General features: G+C 38.8%; 1 protein-coding gene across 4 annotated transcripts in view; it reads left to right on the forward strand.

The window, feature by feature from the left end:
* Nucleotides 1-23189, forward strand: part of OFD1 (OFD1 centriole and centriolar satellite protein) — a 321339-nt gene that overhangs the window by 283617 nt on the left and 14533 nt on the right. For 2 of the 4 annotated variants that reach the window (XR_014547734.1, XM_083612108.1), the window contains exons 2-21: nucleotides 1477-1578; nucleotides 1979-2179; nucleotides 3336-3404; nucleotides 3831-3861; nucleotides 5816-5920; nucleotides 7441-7577; nucleotides 8155-8328; nucleotides 8877-8983; nucleotides 10686-10805; nucleotides 11982-12055; nucleotides 12165-12256; nucleotides 12390-12579; nucleotides 13690-13820; nucleotides 14337-14448; nucleotides 15390-15986; nucleotides 16637-16784; nucleotides 17639-17760; nucleotides 19604-19720; nucleotides 20626-20807; nucleotides 22670-22834. Coding sequence is in view for 3 of the 4 variants with exons in the window: in XM_083612108.1 (XP_083468234.1) it covers nucleotides 1483-1578; nucleotides 1979-2179; nucleotides 3336-3404; nucleotides 3831-3861; nucleotides 5816-5920; nucleotides 7441-7577; nucleotides 8155-8328; nucleotides 8877-8983; nucleotides 10686-10805; nucleotides 11982-12055; nucleotides 12165-12256; nucleotides 12390-12579; nucleotides 13690-13820; nucleotides 14337-14448; nucleotides 15390-15986; nucleotides 16637-16784; nucleotides 17639-17760; nucleotides 19604-19720; nucleotides 20626-20807; nucleotides 22670-22834 (2970 nt within the window). In the remaining variant the exon portion in view is untranslated. The remainder of the gene's footprint in view (nucleotides 1-1476; nucleotides 1579-1978; nucleotides 2180-3335; nucleotides 3405-3830; nucleotides 3862-5815; nucleotides 5921-7440; nucleotides 7578-8154; nucleotides 8329-8876; nucleotides 8984-10685; nucleotides 10806-11981; nucleotides 12056-12164; nucleotides 12257-12389; nucleotides 12580-13689; nucleotides 13821-14336; nucleotides 14449-15389; nucleotides 15987-16636; nucleotides 16785-17638; nucleotides 17761-19603; nucleotides 19721-20625; nucleotides 20808-22669; nucleotides 22835-23189) is intronic. The other 2 variants (XM_083612109.1, XM_083612110.1) reach the window with 2 other exon arrangements.

Here is a 23189-nt window from a genome sequence, read left to right on the forward strand (position 1 = left end):
GGAATGTCTAGGCATGCTTTTTAAAAAAAGAATACAAAGTTGAAAATGAATGAACTACAGCATAAATAATTCTGTTCATTTTTCACATGGTGTCTTTTCCTTATACTGCCAACCCCCTTAGTATTATTAAGAGGGTCTCTTTTCCAGTCTTCAGAGAGTAGCTGGAAGTGGGGAGGCAGAAAAAGGTCCTCCTCTCCTTCCACTCTGCAGTTCTAATCTGAAATCCTAGGTGCAGCACTGTGCCCAGAGCCCAGAAACTGCTCACGCTAATGAATTTCCCTGTCACAAAATGTGCCTAGAACAATGGGAGTTTCGAACACTGATGAAAAGGGGGGGGGGGTTTGCTCTAAGCTGCCATAGCAGAGAGGTACAAATCAGCCCCGTGGATAGGACTAAGATCCAGTGAATCCTACCTCACCCCTTGTAGTGCCCATTTCAGGCCTCATGCTGGCTACTCTCTGTGGTAACACAACTGGCAGAAGCATTGCTATGTTTACCACAGCTGTATAATGCAAGGGTTGACTTCGTTGTGACACTGGTCAACCCACCCATTGGGAATTGAGCCTATTATATCTGCTGTACTGGCTTAATCCCCACTTCTGTTTCTTGTTCATTTTAGAATGTGAAAGAATATTGGGAGGTGGGATGGAATGTTACGTACATTTTGTGCACAGTAAAAGTGAGCATGTTTTAATGTATGGTCCTAAGTATATTTATTCAGAAGTCACTGAATTCTATGGGCCTTGTTCCTTGGTAAACACATATAGGACTGCATTCTAGTTCTGTATATTTTAGGGGCATTCAAAGTATGCTTTTGATGTTCCGGTCGTTTCATTCATACAGAATATAACATTAAAGAATCATGTGCATTAAAGAAACAAAATAATTATAGAAAGTTCATTAGGCTGTTCAGACATCAATAAGGCACCCTTCTTTAATTATGATGTGTGCTTCAATCCTATCTTCAACCTTCCTTGCTTCTGTTACCCTTTACACTGCCTCAATCCCTAATCAATCTCCTTGCAAACCCATTTTAAAATTTCCATCCCATTGGGATCGAACCTACAGTATTCATATAATTTTGAGACCTTCATTTTTTTAAATGGACAAGTCTCCAGTTCTTTGCCATTGCAGTTTCAATGCTTTGAATAGAACAGCTGGCAACAGAAAAACATAGGAAAGTGGCTTAGGTATATAACTAATCATGTCTGTTTACTTCCTTTGTTGAATACTGTTTTTGTAAGTATGAGGATGTTTGTTGATGGTAAATGTAAGCTACACTTCACTAATTGATAGCCCTGCATTTGCAACTCAAATAAACATGTTGATTTGATGCATGCTGCTAAGAGTCACTTAAGATTTTGAAATTCGGGGTTTTGATATGCGATTATTAAAAGGCTGGCAACATTTCTGTTACCATGGCTTGTGTTTTTGGTTGTCTGCAAAAATAGCAATATTGTTTTCTCATGTTTTCAGGTCCTAATGTCTTCAGATGAATTTCCAGCTCTGTCACAAGATGAACTCAGGAGAAGACTATATCAGACATTTAAGAGCCGAGGTGTTTTGGATTCACTTAAGGTATTTGATATAATTAAGCAATATTAAAATAAGGGTTTTAATTTATTAAGCAGTATTTATACCCTGCCTACTCACTGAAATTCTCAAGGCAGCTTTCAATATATTTAAAGCACAATAAAGTAGACATTGATACAGTAGTCACAACTGTAGGGCAAAGGTGTATGTATATAAGCCATGAAATTATGAGATATATTGAAAGAAATATTACTGCCAGATTTTCTCTTGATGTATTGCTTGACTGTTCAATGCGTAAAGCATTATACACACCAGTGTAACACAAGGTTTGAGTACACTTAACATATGAAAGTCTTAAACTTTTTTCAATTTATTTAATGTTTCTTTTTCACTTTTTCTTCTAGAAATCCCAGTTAACAATAATATAATTTTTTCTTTGTGCCAGACACAGCTTCGAAACCAGCTCATACATGATCTTATGAATCCCATTTTAAGTGGAAAAATTCAGCCACAAGCTGTTTCTAGTGAATGCAGTTCATTGTTAATTGGTGCTTCTAACAGTCTGGTGGCAGATCACCTGCGCAGATGTGGCTATGAATATTCACTGTCTGTCTTCTATCCAGAAAGTGGGTTAGAAAAGGATAAGGTAAGTACCTTCTTTTGAAGGATGTGTTAAATTATGCTCAGTACATAAATGAAGTCCTGTTTATCCAGTGCAGTTATTACATTGTCTATCAACCTATCTAGACCATCTTTAGTCCAAAAATGCATTTGCCATTTTTTACTAAGAAAGTAAGTGTAGCCCAGTAACAGATCCCAGCTATCTTACTGAACACCAGTACACACACACACACACACACACACACACACACACACACCGGGCCATGCACACATTGACCCCCTAGAATCCTCAAACAATTTATAACACCACCACCCCAGAAGAGCATAACAGTGTGTGTGTGTGTGTGTGTGTGTACATTTTTTATGTAACTACAAACAGTCCAAAAGTGGGTGTAAGAAAGCCTGTTGACTTGCCAGCAGCAGGAGACAGAAGGATCTGTTTCTGCTAGGATCAGGCCTTTAATTAGTCTTGGAAATCTCAGGAAGAAGACATTATGGGTATGTACAGCAGGATCAGGTTCATTTGTGTAGGGCAGGCACCCCCAAACTCGGCCCTCCAGATGTTTTGGGACTACAATTCCCATCACCCCTGACCACGGGTCCTATTAACGATGGATGATGGGAGTTGTAGTCCCAAAACTTCTGGAGGGCTGAGTTTGGGAATGCCTGATGTAGGGTCTTCTTTCCAATGCCTACTGAAGGTCAAATGGTCCCACAAAACATCTAAAGTAAAGAGAAGAAACCACTTCAGAATGAATGCTGCTGATTGCAAAGTTAATTACAGTTGGATCAGCCAGCTTAGAAGCAGTCTGAGATATATTATGGTAAAATCTGGGAAAGACTTTGTGCATGCATGACTGAGTGACTGTTTCTGAGCCTCTGAAGGTGAGACATTGTGTATGTGTGAACTGTGTGTGTATGCAAGAGTGAATGTTTGTAAGACTCAATGCGAATCATTGTGAAACTGTGTTAACTTCTGAGTGCCTATGTGTTTGGCTGCAAAAGTGTGTATGATGGCATGCAATAATTGGCCTTGATATAAACAGTGAAGGTATATGTGACATCCCAATCATTATCTCATTTTGATTTTGTTGGCTTAGTTGTTTAACTTTTTGTTTTGACAATATGGATTGTCAAATGTATAATTGAGAGTTATCCGGTTTCTTTATCTCCTTATAAAGGCGCTCACCATGCAAGATTTACTACAACTGATAAGGATCAATCCAAAGACTGATCTTTACAAAGCACTGGTAAAATAATCTTATTTCTGGCAATCTTATTTTTTGTTAAGCATTGGGTAGATAAGAATGCAATCAAAATCCTCCACCTGTGCTGTGGATGAGGGTTAGGATAAGGTGGTAGAGAGCCTTTGCTGCACAGCTGCGAAGGCCCTACTGCACTCTGTGGAGTGGGAAACTATTAGTGGTTGTTCTCTCACTGGCAGAAGCCTTCAGAAAAGCCCCAAAGGGAGTACTGTGGGATGCCGACTGATCCTCAGACCCCTCTGGTGCACCTGCCTGGAATTCACACAGCAAAAAAGGGGGAAGGATATGCCCATAGCTTTTGCCCTGGCCAGTGGGAGTGGCAGGGCTTGGGGCGTGGCAGCTACTTTGCAGCTCTTCAGATGGAGCTCGGGACTGCGGTATAAATTGACTAATTTTTTTTTTTTTTTCCAGATTTCAGCTTCAGAAAAAGAGAATACAAAAGGTACAGCTATAATGTACATATATTCTAAGTAAGTTCAGATTGTAGGCCACAGTCCAAAGATATTGTGTGTGTTTAAAATTTTGCACACGTGTTTAAACAATTTAATTAATTGTTTAAATAACAGTTAACTGAAAACTGGGTTTAACTCAAAACCTCCAGGGTAGTTTAATTTTTTTAATGTTAATAATAAGAGTACAGCAGTTAAAAACAGATGGAAACATTTGACATTAAAATAAGTGACCAGTGGTTTCTTTGACATTTTCACATAAGCAGATCCTGCTGCTGAAGAGGCTAGCTGCCGTTTGGAAGAGACGAGTTGAACAGCAACTTTGGATAGCATACATAAATATTTAGACAGAAAAACAAAATAATGCACATTTTGTGGCCACCTGAAGCCTGTGTGCAGCAATATCAAAATATAATACAAATACAAGAAAAAGTAGCATCAGTAGCCATCACAGACCTTGCTAAACAAAAAAAATTTCTGCATGTGCTGGAGTTGCCTCATTGTTGGCGCATGCCTTATTTCTAGGGATGACAATTTGGGAGAGTGGACACAGCCAGGGAAGGCCCTCTTCCTGGGTAATCCAAGTGGATGTCTTCTGGCTGTGGCTTATCCATGAAGGCCTTTGTAGGTGATGTTAGGGAGTGGGCAGATTTGCGTAGGTGAAGATGTTCACTTTGATAACCTGGTCCCAAATTGTTTAGGGCCTTATACATTAATACCCAAAACTTGGTGCAGTAGCAAATTAGCAGCCAGGGCAGTTCCTTTAAAACTGGTGTTAGATGTCTGCACCCATGCATATCAATTAGTAACCTAACTGCTTCATTCTGCACAGCTTCTAGACCAATGTTATGGCAGCCCCATGTAGAACACATTGCATTAAAAGAGTATTGAGGTTACCGGTGCCTGGGTCACTGCAGCAAGACTGTCTCTAGGAATGGCTGCAGCTGGCATATCTACTGAAGCTGGTAGAAGACACTCATTTCCCCTGGAGCCACATGAGCCTCCAGTGTTAATGATGGATTCAGAAGCACCCCAGTGTATGAACCAGCTCCTGCAGAGCAAGTGCAACCTTATCCAGACCAGGCAAATTGCCTGATTCCTGGACCTGGGGACCACCTACTCACAAGACCTCCATCTTGCCTTGCTGGGTTTCTTTTTATTGGCCCTCATCTATACCACCACTACTCTCAGTCACTGATTCTGAATCTGCACAGCTCCTGATTCAGATGTTACAGAGAAATAAGAAGCACTCCCTTAATGACCATTCCCAACAGCTTTATATAAATGTTGAATAGTAGTGTGGACAAGATGGTTCCTTTCATAACTGCTAACAAACTGTTACCTAATGCTATCTGTGGAACCAGCCCCACAAATAGTGGTAGCACTGCAGAAGAGTGTCCCCTGCTCCCAGCTTGCAAGGCCGAACCAGCAGGAAAGCATTGTTGATAGTATCAAAAGCAGCTGAGTGGTAGAGTAAGAGGGTTACACTCCCCTATCTCTCTCCTGATAAAGAACATCCAGGATGATCAAGACCAATGGAGTCTCATAACTAGGCCTGAACCCAGACTAAAATGGGTCTAGATAATCTGCTTTCTCCAGGAGTACCTGGAACTGGGCAGCCAGCACACTCTCAAACAACTTCCCCATAATATGGGTGTTGGCAACCATATGTACATGTTATATGTTAAAAATGTACATGTATTGAAATGTTTCAGATATTTTTAGTTGTTTTTTTTAAAAATATATATTTTTATGTATTATTTGCTACCATAGGCTCTTTTTGAAGAAATTTTAAAAATAAGAGGGACAGCTTTTTTTTCTTTAGAATTGTTCAACGTCCATTCATTGGTACTCTTTTACTGTTGCAAAATAATATTTATTCCTTCTTAAGTTTGAAACTTTTCATTTGTTGGAGAAGAGATGTGTGATTAATGGTGTATCTCTAAGGCTTTCTTGTACAGATATTAACTGAACTGATAGACCATAGCCTGCATAAGCAGATCTGCAGCACAGAAACTCAGACCAGTCCCACACCTGGTAAAGAATCTCTTGGTAAGTGGAGTTACTGCAGTTGCTTTATCCTCAGACTTTAGCTATTTATATATTCAGCCTTAAGAAAGAGAATACTGTAGCATCTGTTCTGTAGCCTTGCTTTCATACTGCTTCTGACATAACTCTTTACTAACTGGAGTATATGTGCACCTTTTTACCTTTAAAAAGCATATAATCCTTCAAAAAAGTTGGGAAAGCTTTTAGCTAAGAAGGAGTTGCACATATTTATATGTTGCAGTTTCTAAATGTGGATCAAAACATAATCATGGGTTCACATTTCAACACAATATGGTTGTGAGTTTTGTGCTTTGAGAGAAAACAGAAACATTGAAAATGGTGTCTTCCCTACAGCGAGTTCTCTGGAAAGATAGGTATGTGATTGCATAGGTATGTACTAGACTGGTCCAATGAATTTGCTACACCTAGCAGCTGCACAAGTGTAGAACAAAAATAGCAGAATTATCCCCCCCCCAAAAAAAAATATCTTGCAGGGTTAAAAAGTAGACTAATGTATACACCAGTCACATCATCCTCTTCTACTTCCTGCACCTGCAGCCCAACTCTATGGTTGTGGGAAATAGGTTATTTTCCATTTTAGCCATTGCAGAATATCCTTTATCATGACTGTACTGTATACTCCAAAACACTGCATAGGACAGAAAACATATTTCAGATGAACAGATCTAACACAAATCAAATACTAGCCCAAGCAATCTATTCATAGAATGGAAGTTAGGATGGAATACAGATGCAGTCTGGAGTACAGTGGCATCTATTTAAGCTGGACATAGTTTCAGGCTGCTAGATACCTGATTTATTTCTGTATTGTTTTCTCTCTTTCATTTATTCCTTGGTGCTCTTTTTAGTAGAGGTTCGTCATAGCTTTATGCTTTCAGACCCTTTCCCCCTCTGCAGAGGCAGGGGACCTATTAGTTTGGCCTTCCCTTGGAGGCTGATGGCTTCCAGGTAGCTCTTGGGGATTTTCCGACTCATATGACTGGTGCTTCTTTTGAGGCCCTGGCTAATTAGTGTAATATGTGAATGGTGCAGGCTGTTGACACAGCCAGTCACCATTGAGTGCCCTCTGCCACTTTTCAGTGCTTACTTCCTGCTTGTGGAATGCTCTCTAAAGGGACTTTTGTCTGGTGCTATATTTATCTGTTAGGCACCAGGCAAAGACTTCCTTTTAACCTAAGCTTTAGGTCATTAATTTGAAGATTTTAAAAAGTATTTGTGGGCTCTTTGGGGAGGGGGCAGGATCTGTAAGACATGTCTCTTATTTCTATAGATGTGTGATTTGGGATGGGGGGAGTTATTGATGGTGTTTATTGTAACTGGTTTTAGTATTTCTTATGTTTCCATGAGTAAAGCAACCAATAAATATAAATCATCATTGGCATCATAGCATAATAAAATGAAGTAGGAGAGCTGGCCCCTATAAAAATGTCAACAGTGTAAATTTCTTTTGTTTAGCATGATCACATATAATGGAACAATGCCTTTTATATATTTTTTCATAGCTGAGAAACTTCAACTGATTGATGAACAGTTTGCAGACATGTATCCTCAGTGCCACAAATCTGAGTCGTTCGAAGTAAAACTTGCTGAATATAGAAAAGAAGTAGAACAACAGCTTCAAGAGGAAATGTCTCAGAAGGTGAAGGGAAAATGGGAGGAGAGGCAATGATGTTTTGTCAGTCTTAATGCAAATTTTCATGTGCCTATTTGATGCTTTTGTTAGTACAACAATTTACTTATTCTCAGAGTACACAAAATACATGAAGGAAAAGCAGAGGACAAACATTTATTGAGCAAGACATGGCTGTTTACATTATGATTAGTAGGAGTAATCATTGGGATTAGTTGCAGGATCAACTAAATGCTCTGTCTCAGTTGCTTGCTCACTTAACGGCCAAACTTACATTAAACAGGAGATCTGTGATTAGATCACTTTTTCTTTAAAAACTATAGAAAGTGACTTGGATCAGGGCTATAATGTGGCTTAATCCTTGCATGCATCAGTGCTTGCTGCAAATGCCTGTTCACCCAACAGCTGCTTTTAGGAAAAGGAAAATTGGGAGATCTGATTAGTTGTAGAGCAGTGGATTTACCATGGTACTTTATCACATTCTTACACAGGAGGGATTTGCTAGTCACAAGAATTAGCCATCTACCTGTGATCTAATGTTTTTATGTGACAGTTGACACTTATAATTTTATTTTGAATGCCACAGTTGCAACACTTCAAAGAGGTTGAAATAGCCAAAATTAAGATGGACGAGAGAGCACAATCCCAGAAAGAGATTTCAGAGCTTCGTAAAGAATTTGAAAAAGTTCACAGAGCCAAGTCAGAGGCTCTAAGCTCTCGAGAAAGAAATGCTATTGAGAGGCTTCAGAAGCAGCAAGAGGTAATGTTTGAAAAAATTGAACTAAATAGAATGGAGGAGTTGGGAGGTTTTATCCTATATCAAGAGCCATACTGGGAAATGTATTGGGAGTGACTATGTATTTTGCTTGCAGGTTACTTCTATGTATCTTCCATTGTGGTTTGTTCCTAATCTGCAATTTGTGCCGAAAAATGTGACCACCTGCTATTAAAATGCACTGCATAAGTAATTGTGTGGGATGCTGTATTTGAAAAAGTGGAAATGCATCTTCCATGTCCTAATATTTGCGTCTTATTCCCTTCGCACTGTTATCCACTGAAAAATAAATAAATCATAGAACGCTTCCCATAACTCATAAGATACCTGTTTTACCTAGTTGAAACTACTGCTAAGTCTTCTAGTAGTAACTAGTTTTATCAGCAAACTGCATAATGAAGTGCAGGCAGTTCCAGCAACCAGTTAACAATAGAATGCTAGTTGTGAATACAGCCTTCCAAATCTCATATAGAATATGCAGCTGTTGCTACATTTGGGGCTGCATATAATACAAATATGTTTTTTCCCAATAGATTGATGCAAGGGAAATTTATCTGCAAAGGCAAAGCCTGCTGAAAGATATTGAAACAGTAAGATCCCGAGAGGCAGAACTGAAGCAGAGAATAGAAGCTTTTGAACTGTGAGTTGTTAAACGTTCATATAACTTTAGTTGGGAAAAAACCGCATATTTTTCTTGGCCTTCTAAATGCTACAGTTAGTATGAAGCTTCATTACTCTTATTTCATTAAATGTAATGTTACACCTCTAGAAACAGTATTATCCAGCTGCTTTTAGCGGCAGAATTGTTCCCTGTTAACTGAGTTTTATGGTGTTTCATCGAAAAGTTGGCATTGCTTTGACAGTTTGTCTTGAAGTCAATACATTTTTTTGTTTTTTAATTAAACCATCTAGATACTGACAACAGTGCATGTTGATGTTTTGCCATTAGTCCTGATGTATGTTTAGGAGAATATGGGTTTGTGAACTGCTTAGAGGTTTTCCATCAAATAAGTATATAACTTTAGTTAGTTAAATACATACAATAAATAATATTTAAGCATAGGTGCTCAGGAATCCATAATTAACTGATTAGGCAGTTTAAGTTTGTCGCCTTTTAATTCCCTTTCCCTCCCCTTCAGTTTAATGATAGATGAAAATCCCTCTGATTACCCAGAAGAGGGAGCTGGTGAACCTTTGAAATAGAGCAATAAGCTTCATCCTCCCTTGTAATTCCTTTACTTTCAGCATTTGCAGTCCTAAATAATTAGTTCGTGAGCCAGTGTTGTTCAAGATTTCCTGAAATCAGTAGTATATGTTCAACAGTAGGGTTGTCAGATTTAAGGCCTAATCTTTACCACAGCCCACGTTTAAATCTGTCAGGGCTTGGTAGCTATGCTGTAAACTATCTGAAATACCAGTGATTGCTGCAGTATGCTTTAATACAGGTCTCTGTGCTCATGCAGTGCGGAGTGTGGAACTTGTAATTTGCCAGCATTTGCAGTCAAACCGGAATGGGTAATAGTGACCCTGGAGAGTTGTATGGCAGGGTAGTTTAAGCTGCCAGGATGTTTTTTGTTTTGTTTTGACATAATGAAGAAATTTGGGCTGGGGAACAGTGCCATGTGGGAAGAAGATTAAGATGATGATAAGTTTGGGATTGACTATGGGAAGTAGCATAGGTGCTGTTAAAAGTGGCTTTACAAAGCACAGTGTGGGTGGAAGAGTTTGGATGGAGAGGGGTATTTGAAGAAGCTAACACCCAGCTTTACTGCTATTCTTGCTCTAAACAACTGATTGGAAGGGAAGTGTAGTTACAGAAGGGAACATTTGAATATGAAACTATTGTCCATATGATTAGACATTGCTTTGTAATGTAATTATGGGAAATGTGGGGGTCTGAAGACACATTGTCATCTGAGTCACTTTAAACCTACCAAGTAAAAACATAATAACAAATCAAATAGCAAACTTAGTTCTCCATGTGTGGGTACTTAAGATGGCTGCATCCACATATGAGGGAGATGGTAGGAAGCTTGGTGAAAATCTCAAGGGTTGCAGGAGTACAAAAAAAGAGAGAACTTTAAAAAAAGAACTCTAATGGGGTGGCAGAATAGCCATTTGCTTCTTAACTCAGCACCTCCCCATGAGGCCAGAATATTAATCCAAGATTATTGTTCTAGGCTGGCCAGGGTCTTGGACAAGAGCACTCCTAGGCACATATTGCAGCATTTTGTTGTGAGTTCCATTGTAATAATAAGTTCCCCATCATGTTTCTGATGCTTGTGTCACCTGATTTGTTCTGTTAGGATTGTTTTATTGTGCATTTTCTTTCTTTGCTTCAGAGCTCAAAAACTTCAAGAATCAAAAAATAAAACTGTAGAAGATGCACTTCGTCATCGAGAGGTAACTGTGAAGAACATTGAAGAGACTTATGACCAGAAACTAAAGAACGAACTCCTAAAGTAATTAATTTGCCTGTCTCCTTCAGTGACTGCATATGATGCACATAGAAAAGTAGTCGCATAGTAAAGACAGACAGAATATACTAATAAGTGAAACATTTATGGAGCATTTTTATATACTAGGGATGTTTCTGTCAGTGTGATGGGAAGAGATCGAATTTGGAGCTCTTGCCCTATGGACAAGAGGAGAGTAATGGAAGCAGCAATCCTATAGAGGTTTCTTGTTCATCCTCTTGCAATGACCTGATACTCTACTAGGGCAGAGGTGACTAGCCCACAGGTCGTAATTGCCCCCCTATATTTTTTTGTACCATACTTTTCCATGTGTATTAGCTGCCCCCTATTTTGGGGGACTCAAATTTAAGAAAATGGGGGAGATGGCACAAAGTTGTTGAGCTTTTTTTGGGGGGGGGGCAGGATTACTCAGGGTTGTTGAGCTCGTCTGTTCCCATGCCGGTAGAAGCTGCCAATCGCCTGCCCAATTGCCGCAGCTTCGGCCAATAAACACCACCCATTGACACAACAACCAATAACACGTACAATAGCCACTGATAGCCATGACAGAACCAATCAAATGCACACCCTATGCACTCCCCTTGTATAAGCCTACCCCCACTTTTTAGCATGATTTTTAGAGAGCAAAACCTAATCTTCTACACAGAAAAGTACGGCACTTCACACATTGCCCATGCCCACCTCTATACTTCAGTCCCTGGAGTGTTGACCAAAGGGCAGTGTGGTCCTCTGCCTTAAAAAGGCTAGCAATTGTTGTTTTAGGGATTTAGATTTTAATTAGGAGATGCTCAAATATTTAAACTCAGATTAAATTTTGTAGGGATGTCATGATTGAAGGAAATGCTGATGGCCAGGGTACACAGATATACTGACCTCTTTCCTTCTGTGCCAAATTTGAACAAAAAGAAACCAAGAGTGCAGTTTTAAGCAAGTTTCAATGGAGTTCATCTGCTTGGATTCAACTAGCTGTCAATTGTGTTTAGGACTATAATTTTATATATGGGTTCTGATTTGTATCTGAAGATTGAACATGGTTAGTTATCCAGGATAAAGCTACTATGACTTTAGCTATAAAGACACATGGAATTGAAGCTAACAGTGCTTAATCAATTAAAAGTCTTCAATAATTTGGCAACACTTTGCAATGTTTTTTATTCCTAGGTATCAGCTTGAACTAAATGAAGAATACATAGCTAGAACCAAGAAAATTACTGAAGATGAGAAAAAAATTAAAGGTGTTTTTTATATCTCTCTATTTAAAAAAAACCCTACCACTCAAAAACAAATGTTTGACTTTTATTTAATGAAATATGTCTAATATAAAACTTTCCTGTTTTTGACTAGATAAAGCTATGCTTTTGCATGAAGAGACCATTTCTCTTAATTCAAAAAAGCAAGAATTTGAACATGCTGTATCACATTCAAAAGAGCTTGAGGTAATTGAAGTTAAAATGTCTGTTTTAGCAATATATTTTTACTACCTTTATAATTCAGATGAATAAATTATCCAGTTATATCCTGGAAGAGGTCGTCTAACTTTCCCCCCCCTAATATGGTATTTGTTTCCAGCTGGAAATAGATTCAGTCAAGGCTCAAGTTTTATTATTAAGCAAGCAAAATCAGTTGATGACAAAAAAACTGGAAGAAGTCTCAGATTATCCAACACTAAAAGAAGAGAAAATGGAACTGCAGGTGCAGAATAAGCTACTCAAACAACAGTTGGAAGAGGCGCGCAATGAAAACTTGGAACTCCGAGACAGTTAGTGTGAATCTAATATTCTTTGAAAAATTTTATTAGCAAGATTTGCAAAGAAAATACATTTTAGAAATGTAATAGCATGTCTGCTCTTTTCTTTGTTTCTCTGTGTTAAATGTCTATTTGTTTTTCTTTTGTATTTCTGTCATAACTAAATGGGTTTTTCAGGGTTTTCATAGTACTTCAGGAAGTAACTCGTAAAGTCCAAAACTACTTATCTGCACCTATCTGTTTGCAAGACTGTCACTGACACCTATTGAATAGTGACAATGACATCAATGGGCTTTCTTTAAAATTGTGTTTCACAAGATATAAAATCTGTAGTAGCTAGCCAAAGGCTAAAGCATATGACTGTGATTCAAGCAAGGAGCTAAAAAGGTGACCTCAGATATAGAGGGACCTCAGTTGGCTTGGTCATATGCCCTTATTATAAGTTGTGTATGTCAATGTGTATATTATGTACTTGAGTGTTTTGATGCCCCAGAGGCTAAGATAGCCAAAAACACAGAACAATGACTCAAGTTTTTGAAGGAGATTCACCAATAGGAAGATAAAGCCTATCTGAAGTCCACTGTTTGCTCCTCTCCTTGGTTTGTTGTGCTGTGCTGTCCTCAGTATCCATTTTCATTTGTGCAAAACCCACATCAATGTTTTTATGATTATTGGATGGACTTTATTAATCTTTTGTTAAGTCCTGATTAATGCTAAGAAGGATGTTCAGTGACTGCCTGCATCCAGGGCTTTCCAGGTTAAACCATTTGAATCATAGCACGGAACGCTAAAGAGTGTACAGTGGTACCTCTGGTTACATACTTAATTCGTTCCAGAGGACCGTTCTGAACCTGAAACTGTTCTTAACCTGAAGCACCACTTTAGCTAATGGGGCCTCCCGCTGCTGCCGCGCTGCCGGAGCACGATTTCTGTTCTCATCCACAAATAAAGTTCTTAACCTGAGGTACTATTTCTGGGTTAACGAAGTGTGTAACCTGAAGCGTATGTAACCCGAGGTAGCACTGTAGTTGGGTGGTCTGCTACAGAGTATCTGTTTATCAGATGCAGTGTTTCCTGGCAAGGTTAGATTTTAACTGTATCTCCCCCCCCCCCCATTTATAGAGTTGAGTCGGCCATCAGCTGAATATTTGGTCCTTGAGGCAGAGCTGAAAAGAGCAAAACATGCTAGGAAGCTTGAAGGTGAAGAATCTGACACTCATAAGCAGCTCTTGGAAAAACAGTTACAAAATGAGGTAAATGTGCCATTTTGTTGTTTACGCTCATTCTTCTAAAAAATACTTTTTTAAACACAATAGAATCAGTATAAATTCATCAACCACATTTTCCTCACTCCAAATTATTAAAGTCTAAAACCAGTGTTAAAAAATACAGTCTGATCCTGCAAAAGCAGTGCACACCCTCTACACTTGTATTTGCTGCTGAATTGAGAACTCTTTGCATGACACTAAGTAAATTGTTAGTGTTATAAATGCTTACTATGCTAATATTATACTTGAGGAATTAGACAACTAAATTCTCCCAAATAAAGGCCAAGTGTAGACTCTCCATTCATATTCTTCATTTCTCTAGATGAGGAACTGATGCGCTCAAAATCAAAATATCTGTTTCTCTCTGCCTCCCTTCCACCAGTTCATTCATTTGAGACCTGGGGGGCTGATTGCTCATTTGTAACTATATGGATTATTTGCTTCAGTGTGTTAAGAATGCTCTTGAATTAGTAAGGCATTTTGTCTCTGAAATCTTTTTAGATTGAACATTGTGTACAGCTGAAGACTCAGTTGTCGGAATGTGAAAATACTATCAGGAAGTTAAATGCACAAATGGAAGACCTTAAGCTACAACTGAAACAGACACAGACAGGTTTGAAAAATCCTCTCCACTTTTGGACTAACTCAGAATAAGATCAGGCTTTATTTAGAGCAATTTTATTTAAGCATTGGAGCAGATTGAAATAATACACATGAAAAATGTTATGTATTGGTTTTTTTGTAAAAGTCTGATATTGTGATTTTTTAAATTTAAAACATTTTTTATTATGGAGAAAGATCTTGACCATATGTAGACAATATCTGACAGTTCAGAAACAGAATCAGCAAAGATTGTTGTGGCATCTTAAAGAATAACAGTTTTTTATGGACTAAAGGCTCCTTTCATGGACTAAAGGCTCCTTAATCAGAGCCAAGAAACAAAAAGAGTCCATGCAATTTTTAGCCAGAGACCTTCCATAACTATATTTTATTGCTCCCAACTCAGATTTTCTTATTTGCCCCCCTTCATTCCTTTCTGTTACACCATTCTTTGTTTGAAATCACAATTTCTGAAATCGAGTTAAGTCCAATTTAAATGTGGCTTTCTGTGTATTTGGTTGCCCCCTCCCCCGCCTTGGGTACCTTACTATAGCTTTAAGAGACCTCATACTCCTCCTCAAATCTTGAAATGACTAGGCAAATACTTTCATTATACTTCTATATTTGATTTTAAACATTTTATTCTTGTGTGTGTAACTGCCTTCTGCTGGTATAGGCAGCTCTTTGGATCTAACTCTCTTCTTTTGTGGCTCTGACACTTTCAGCTTAATTTGAATATTTTCTGTGCATTTTGTTTGATCATACTAACTTTAAAAACCTGAAATAAATTTGAGGTTTTTTGCTATATTAAATCATGTTGGATTTGTGTGTAGAATAACTATATTAAAATGTAAGGTAAGTTCAGTTTTCATTTTTGCATGCTAATTATACGATGACCAAATCAAAATTTGTCTTAAATTATTTTCTTTATCTCTATTAAATTCTTGCCTGTAGCATTAGAGAATGAAGTGTATCGGAATCCAAAGCCCTCTTTGGTTGATCGTTCTGTCATTGACTTGTTTGGTGACAAGACTGTACCTCCTGATATTTATATAGATGGTGCTTTCCTGAAAACACAGCCAATGGCTGATATTATTGGAATGGGAAATGGTACAAGCCCCAGACATCACCACCACGTACTGAAATCTAACACTTCACAAGATTCTGATTTAGAATTTGTAGCTAATACAAAGGCTAGAATAAAAGAATTGGAGAGAGAAGCTGAATATTTAGAAGAGGCCTACAGGAATTACCAATACAGAGCCATTCAAACCACAGCTGGCCCAGCAAAAACCACATTCTCTTCACCTATGGCAAGTAACTTTAACATGGCATCTCGCCAAAGACTTTGGTTTGCACAGGATGATCTATATTCCCAAGAAGTACCCTTTCACTGCCAAAAAAGTAAAAGCTATAGATGGACACCAGGAAATGGGGATCACTTGAAAGATCATCTAACCCCTCCACGGAGGAAGTCTACTTCTAGACGTCTGTCTTCTACTCCTGTTTCCAAAGCAAAGAGAAATATTAGTAACAAGCTGTTTTCTGAAGGTAAGCAATTTGATATTAATGAATTATGAGTGAAGTTGTTGCTTTGTGTGGGTATCAGGAGCTACTGATATTAAGAGTTTTCTGCCGTGATGGTTCCTTCCCTTGGTCCATTTCTACTTGCTGCAAACATGGAAATGCTGTTTTTCATCTAACCCTCTTTTAACGCCACACTATTTAACATTGAAACTGTTAGTCTTTTACTTGTAGACTCTCTGTAGTCTCTCTCTCTCTCTCTCTCTCTCTCTCTCTCTGTGTGTGTGTGTGTGTGTGTGTGTGTGTGTACGTGTACGTACACACACACACACACACGCACAGTATACTCTGATTAAACACTCTCTTGCTCCCGCTATTTAATCAAAACATGGAGATAAACTTAAGTGAGAAGTACTGTGCAGAAAAAATTATTTTGTATTTTTTCCACAATGAACCAATTTTTTCTAATCTGAAAACCAGTGTTAGAAAGTAACAAGCCTATCTTTCAAGCACCCAAAGTCTTCCAATGTTCCTGCGTTTTTACCCCTCCTTAAAGTATTCTGTGGTTTTCCAGGAACAATTTCCAATGCACATCACTGGTATTAAGTGTTTTGTTGCTTACAGTAACTGTTCAGATACTATTGCACAGTAATATGTGGTTGCCTTCTGTTCTGCAGATACAGTTGCCTCATCTTTTGCTGCCCCTCATCAGAATGCAGACCAACCTCTCTCCCCCATTCAAAGAACAGGCAACCTTTCATCTCCTGAACATGCTTCTAATATATCAGTTTCTTCTTCCCTAGCCTCTTGCAAACAAAAACTAAGGTAATGTTTATATAGGGGCGAAAGATCTTCAGCTATGTCATGTCCCGTATTTGTGTGTTACCTGTTGATATCCGTAATCAAACGTTCTTCCAAGAGCATGGTTTATCCTCAGGCACTTCAGTAGTTACAGTATCTTTTTGTGTACTGCATTTTTAATACATTACAGAAACATGGAGATATACAAAACATTTCCTAATCCCTTACACAAGCTGTGTGGTTTTTTTGCTGCTGAAGGCTGTGCCCTTGCATTCAAAAAGAGATGGAGATAGTAGTGGGCCTCTAACATGCAGACTCGGGGGTAGTGGTGAGTGAGTAGAGGTTGCTTAACTTTTGTGGGTCCATATCCTGACCATGTTGTTCCACTTTGAGAGCTGTATCGCATAAGAGTTAGTGTGTTTGGTAATAGTGCACCAGGAAGAAGGTAGAGAGTACTGTACAGTGGTATGCAAGTTGATAAAATGATGAGGCAACCTTGCTATTGTGAATATGAGATCATGAGTTTAGATATTGGATATTATGACAGAAATCTGAATTATTAGAACACTTGGACAGCATGGAAGCTGTCATCCAAACTGCAGAAAGGAACCTTGCTGTGGTTTCCCCCCTCCATACAACCTTAACTCAGTTTTCTGATGGTTGATGCTGGCATAGGGAAGACTGTGCATAAAGGCGGCTCCTGCAAGAGCAAAACAAAGAGCTTTGATAAACTTTTCTTGTAACTAATGTTCATGTCTTTGTATGTTATACCCATGGTGTGCTCTGCAGATGTGACACAGGACTATTAACTTTACGTTTTAGAAACTTTTCTAAACTAAATATAATCACTTTTCTCCCATCTCCTTTCTTCCTTTTAGTCTTTATCAGCAGCAAGGTGAAACTCAGGGTGTTAGTGACTCTGCAAAATCTGAGAGGCTCCTGTATAAAGACCTTGGAAATGATGACTTTGACCTTGGAAATGATGAGTCTGCCAGTAAAGGTAAGTTTTTACTATATTTTTCAGAAAGAAGCAATGCAGAATTTTTTTTATCTGGGAGCCACCTTTTTTTAAAAGCCAGAAATCTCTTAAGTATGACTCTTGGGTTTTTTTGGCTTTTCATAACTTCTCAACTTGTTCTAAGGAAATGGGGGTGCCTTTTAAGCCACCCCTTTTATCAGGCAACTGTGTAATGGTCTTAACATATAAAATGCATAGAACTGAAGCTTAGCCTAATCCTTGTGTATGTATGTGTGTAAATGTTAGTGGGAATGGTATTGGACATTGTATGACTTACACATTGGGCTTGGGAACCCACGTTAGTAGAAAAGCAAAATAGGCGGAAGCTGAAGCTTATATTGGTTATATTGGTGAGGCCTTTGGGAAGCTCTGGCACTCTTCTGATAGACATTTTAGTATATTTGATGTTTGCCACAACCTGGAAATGAAAAACTAGAGATAGTTTAAAACTGAGCTTTCCAAACTGTGTGTCGTGACACATTAGTGTGTTGGCTGCAGTGTGTAGTTGTGTCACGCAAATGCTCCTTGCGCTCCTTCCGGGGCTGGAAAGGGATTACTTTAACTTCCAGTTTGCTAGTAAAACTGAATTACTGTTTTGCAAAATGATGCATGTCTTAAATGTGTGTCACCAACATGAAAAGTATGGAAAGCTCTGGTTTAAAACTTAGAAGATGTGATGTGAAATAATGAGATTTAATGAAAGTGAAAAATGTTTGAATTGGACAATGCACAGGGAAAACCAGTAAGTGCATGAAAGAGAGGGTTACAGCACTGGATATACAGTACAAACTATAATTTTAGTTGGACAGAGCTATTGAGGGAGTGCAAATTAAAGCTTTGCCAAAAAATATATATGCAACTATAACTTACTGGCTTGTGCTGCTATCACACAGTTCCTTGTGTTGATTCTCTCAGTGTTTGTAGATGAATATGAAAGGATGGATGGGCACATGTGTATACATGTATACATTATCACTGGCAGCAGAGGCTTGGCTGAGGGGGGGGGGGCATGCTATGCAAAAAAATTGTAAGATGTGTGGCATGCTGCATGTGACAGGTGCCTCAGACTAATCGTCTGGATATTGAGCCTGTAAATTAGCTAGGTTATGTTTTGATATAATCTGTTTTGGGGATGGAGAACCTTTGGCACTTCAGATGGTGTTGGACTGTAACTCCCATAAGCCACAGCCTATGTGGCCATTGCTTATGGGTGATGACAGTTGTGGCCCTTCAGATGTTGCTGTTCCTTATAAAAACAAGATGTATATAATAACAGTAATGAAAAACCTGATATTAAAAGATAACAGACTGCTGCTTTCTGACAGAACCTGTTACAGTGATGTTTATGAATGGTGATAGAGGAGTTGAAATAACTGGAGAGGGACATGATGCTTGCAAGCCCTACCAAACACCAATAAACTCCAGCCTGAGAAGAGGCAAAACTATAGGAAACTTGAAAGTTTTGTTTTATGGAAGTGACTCAAATGCAACCAGGCTCTCCATATTTTGCATTCATGCTTGTGTCTCATTGGTGGATTTTAATCCTACAAAGTCCACATTGAGTTGAAGCTGTTTTGACTCTTTGCTTAGGAAACATATTGTAAGAACTAGTTTCCAAGCCAGACAGTCCCATGATTCTGATTAAAACAGCCCATTTGAAGTTTCTTCATTCTTAGGGTAATGGTTGGCTTGGCCAAGAAGAGCACTTAATTAATGGCTTACACTTATGCATTCTGAACTCAGTCATTCCCACACTGTGTCCATTTCTTTGCCCTGCTTTGATAATTGCAGAATAATGAGGGCATTGTTCCTACTTCTCCTCTAGATCAAGAGGACATTCCAGAACAGCTCGAAAGCGATGTGTCACATCCATCTCACATTGTTGGTGGAAGCCATGTTCCGGCTACTGTGCCAGCAGCGGGCACTTCACAGCAGGACATAAGTGAGTTTTCAGCTCAAACAAGTGTGAATAGCCATTTTAGATGGCTTGTTTATCAAAGTATATGGAAACTGAAGCTTTTGCAGCATCTTGTCTGAAATACAGTAAATGGTATTATTTTAAACTGGCTACTGTCCATAACAGAATATCTTCATAATATATTTCAGTTTAGAGCTGCTTCAGTCAACATAAGAACATAATTTTTAAGCTTTTCCATACCTGTAACAGGAAGGCACACAATTATGTTAGACATTTGAAGATAAGGCAACAAGGAACCTAGGGGAACTCGAGAGGGGTGGGGAGTGAGTTTGATAGTAACTATTTTCCCTGCATAGTGCACCACTTTCAACAATTTGTATGGAAAATGGGGATTCCAGAGGGCAAATGTTGAGGAAAACAGTAACATGTTTTTTGTTTGCATATTGGGGCAGCTGAAAGGGTAATATTTGTGACAGAGAGCCCTGCAGCAGTCCTCTTCTCAAGCCTGCTATTTCTGTTAGACAGCTGAAACTGCTGTACTTGAAATTTTGTTTTGTTTTGTGACATTTCAACAAAATGTACCCTAACCATTAATATATTTCTGTACCCTACTGCACCATCATGATGACTAGGCACAGGTAGGTTTTCTGTAGCTTAGTGATCTTGCACAGTCTTATGTAGAGAGTTTATTGGGCAGCCATAGAGTTGGAAAATCACCAATATACATTAAATGGAGGTAAAGGAAGCTGAATACAGTTTGTGCAGGACTTGACATATTCTGCTTCTCTGGATTATTAGTCTTTTCTATGCACTGTTAAGTACCTATCTGTTTGGAATAATATGCATCCATATACTTTAACTGTGTTTGATTTAATGCTTCAGAATGCAAAACTGTCTTTCTTTGCTTAATACTGCCCTCTATGTATTAGGTGGAGCAGAAATAACAGCCCTGGAGAAACAAAAGCATCCTGAAGAACAGGAGGAAGAAGAAGCGGAGGAGGAGGAGCAGGAGGAGCAAAAATGGGAAGAGGGGGAAGGAAAAAGGCAGCAAGAGAGGCAGGACACTTTGGAAAGAGAGCAAGGAGAACTGGAAAAAGCAAATGAAGAATTGGTAATGCATTTCAGAGTCTTGGTGATTTAAAATAGTTATTATAAACTAAAGAGTACTTTCTTTTTCTGGACTAGGACTGTAGATACAGGCAGCCCCCCCCCCATTTACATGCGTCCAGTATGTGTTTGATTTTGTAAACTCGCATCACGCCGAACCCAGAAGTGACCTGGAAACGCCATAAAGACATCACTTAAAGGGCGCAATGGGGGTGGGGTGTTTGCAGGCTTTTTCAGTGGGTTTCGGTTATACGCAATTGAACCGATGCACACAGTGCCTCGGAACGTAAACCCTGTGTAAACAGGGGGGCTGCCTGTATAGACAACAGATTCTCAGAGGCAGTTTTGTGGAGTGGCCGTTGCGTGTAGTGTGCTGATAGAATTTCTGCAGAACTTGTTTTCCTTCCAGTGGAGATTGATAGATCAGAAGCTATTTGCCACCTGCCATTTTACCACCATATTGATTTGCCAGGGATATGAGTAAGCTGCTGTAAAACTGCATTAAATTGGGGTTTCCCTGCTCTATTATATCCCCACTATATCCCACCCACCCTGGTTGAACAGAAATCAAATTTATTATATTGGATTATTCATAGTGCCTTAGTACTGGTAAAAGGAAAGTGTTTTACAAATAAAAATAAACTGGACAACCTTTGAATATTTCCTTTTGGAAGAAGGAGATGGTTTATAGAGCAGCTATTTTTGAAGCTCTTTGTGCAGAATAGGAATTTTTATAAATGATCACTTCTGAGAGTATGCTGTCTTGGGGTGCTCTGATGATAGGAGGCTGCAGCCCTGCTACTTCTAATGGCAGGCTGGAGTCCTTCCCATCCAGTGGACTTCCTCATGAGGAACTATGTGGTCAGCATTTCTTACCATTTCAGTAATAAAACCAAGATACGGCACATTAATCTGACACCACCAAAGATGGAAAGTAAACTGCATCAGTTGTTCTTAGTATATGTTCTGGGGAAAGGGACCAGTACAAACATTCTCTTTGAGAACTGACTTTCTAACAATACTTTGCATTTAGCTGTTTTACTTTTTTATGCAAGTATTTCTAAACCACCATATAAAATATCAGGACTATGTGTAACATTAAAGACATAAAACACCATTTGAGAAAGCAAAATACAGATAATGGTTAAGGTCACTGGCAAATAAAAAATTAAGCTGCTACAGTGAGCTTTCAACATTAATAAAAGGCCTTCAAGTGTCACCTGAAAGTCAATAGCAAGGGTGCCTGCTGAATCTGCTGGAAGAATGTTCTCTATAGCATGGGATTGCAACATCAAATGCCCAACTTCTAGTTGAGGCCAGCTGCGCTTCTGTAAAATGGGGGATTTGATAATCAAATGTAGTTTAGTTCTGGTTGAAGTAAGCCACTTATTGATTACTGTGAGGATTTAACTTGTGTTTGAAGAGACATCATTATTGCAGGCAATTTGCTGCAACTAATTTTGTGCTGTTTCTTATATATAGTCCTTTAAGAGCCTTATAAAAGTACAGTGGTACCTCGGGTTACATACGCTTCAGGTTACATACGCTTCAGGTTACAGACTCTGCTAACCCAGAAATAGTACCTCGGGTTAAGAACTTTGTTTCAGGATGAGAACAGAAATCATGCTCCGGCGGCACGGCACCAGCAGCAGGAGGCCCCATTAGCTAAAGTAGTGCTTCAGGTTAAGAACAGTTTCAGGTTAAGAATGGACCTGCGGAACGAATTAAGTACTTAACCCGAGGTACCACTGTATAGGATGCTGAGTGTAGGTAGGATTATGTTACCAGTGGGCCACATTTAAGTGGAGCATTCCTTTCTTCTCTGTTAAAATGTTTTATGGTGTTCATTCTTTGGTTTCATAAAAGTGTATGCAAGAGTCAGTGGAAACCGAGAAAAAGCATGAAGATGTGGCAGATATGGAAACCATTATCTCAAAGTCTGAAGAGCATGGTGGTGATGCTATTCCTAATCCACTGGAAAAATACATGAAAATAATACAGCAGAATCGGGAGCAGGAGTTTGCAAATGAGGTGATGTTGTCCATTATTCTTACATCTAATGTCCTGTGGTTAATAGGTCGTCTCCCATCTAGGTTCTGATCTGAACCAAATGTGCTTAGCGTCAACAAGATGGTGGTTTAATGCACCTGAGATGTATTAGTTTGGGAACTCACGTACTCCAAGAACAATCTCAGTAGTTCCTTTGTCTTTTTCACATTGGACAAGCAAGCATGCAAGATAGCATGTACACAACCAACTAAAGAGTAGAACAAGATCTAATTAATTTAAAATGTTGAGGTCTAGCTTTTGTTGTATCAGAAACTTGGGATATAAAGTCTACCTTATGTTTCCCCCACTTGAGGTCATTTAATAGTCTATTGCCAAA

This window comes from Podarcis filfolensis, assembly GCF_964270895.1.
Source record: "Podarcis filfolensis genome assembly, chromosome: 4".
Classification (NCBI taxonomy): domain Eukaryota; kingdom Metazoa; phylum Chordata; class Lepidosauria; order Squamata; family Lacertidae; genus Podarcis; species Podarcis filfolensis.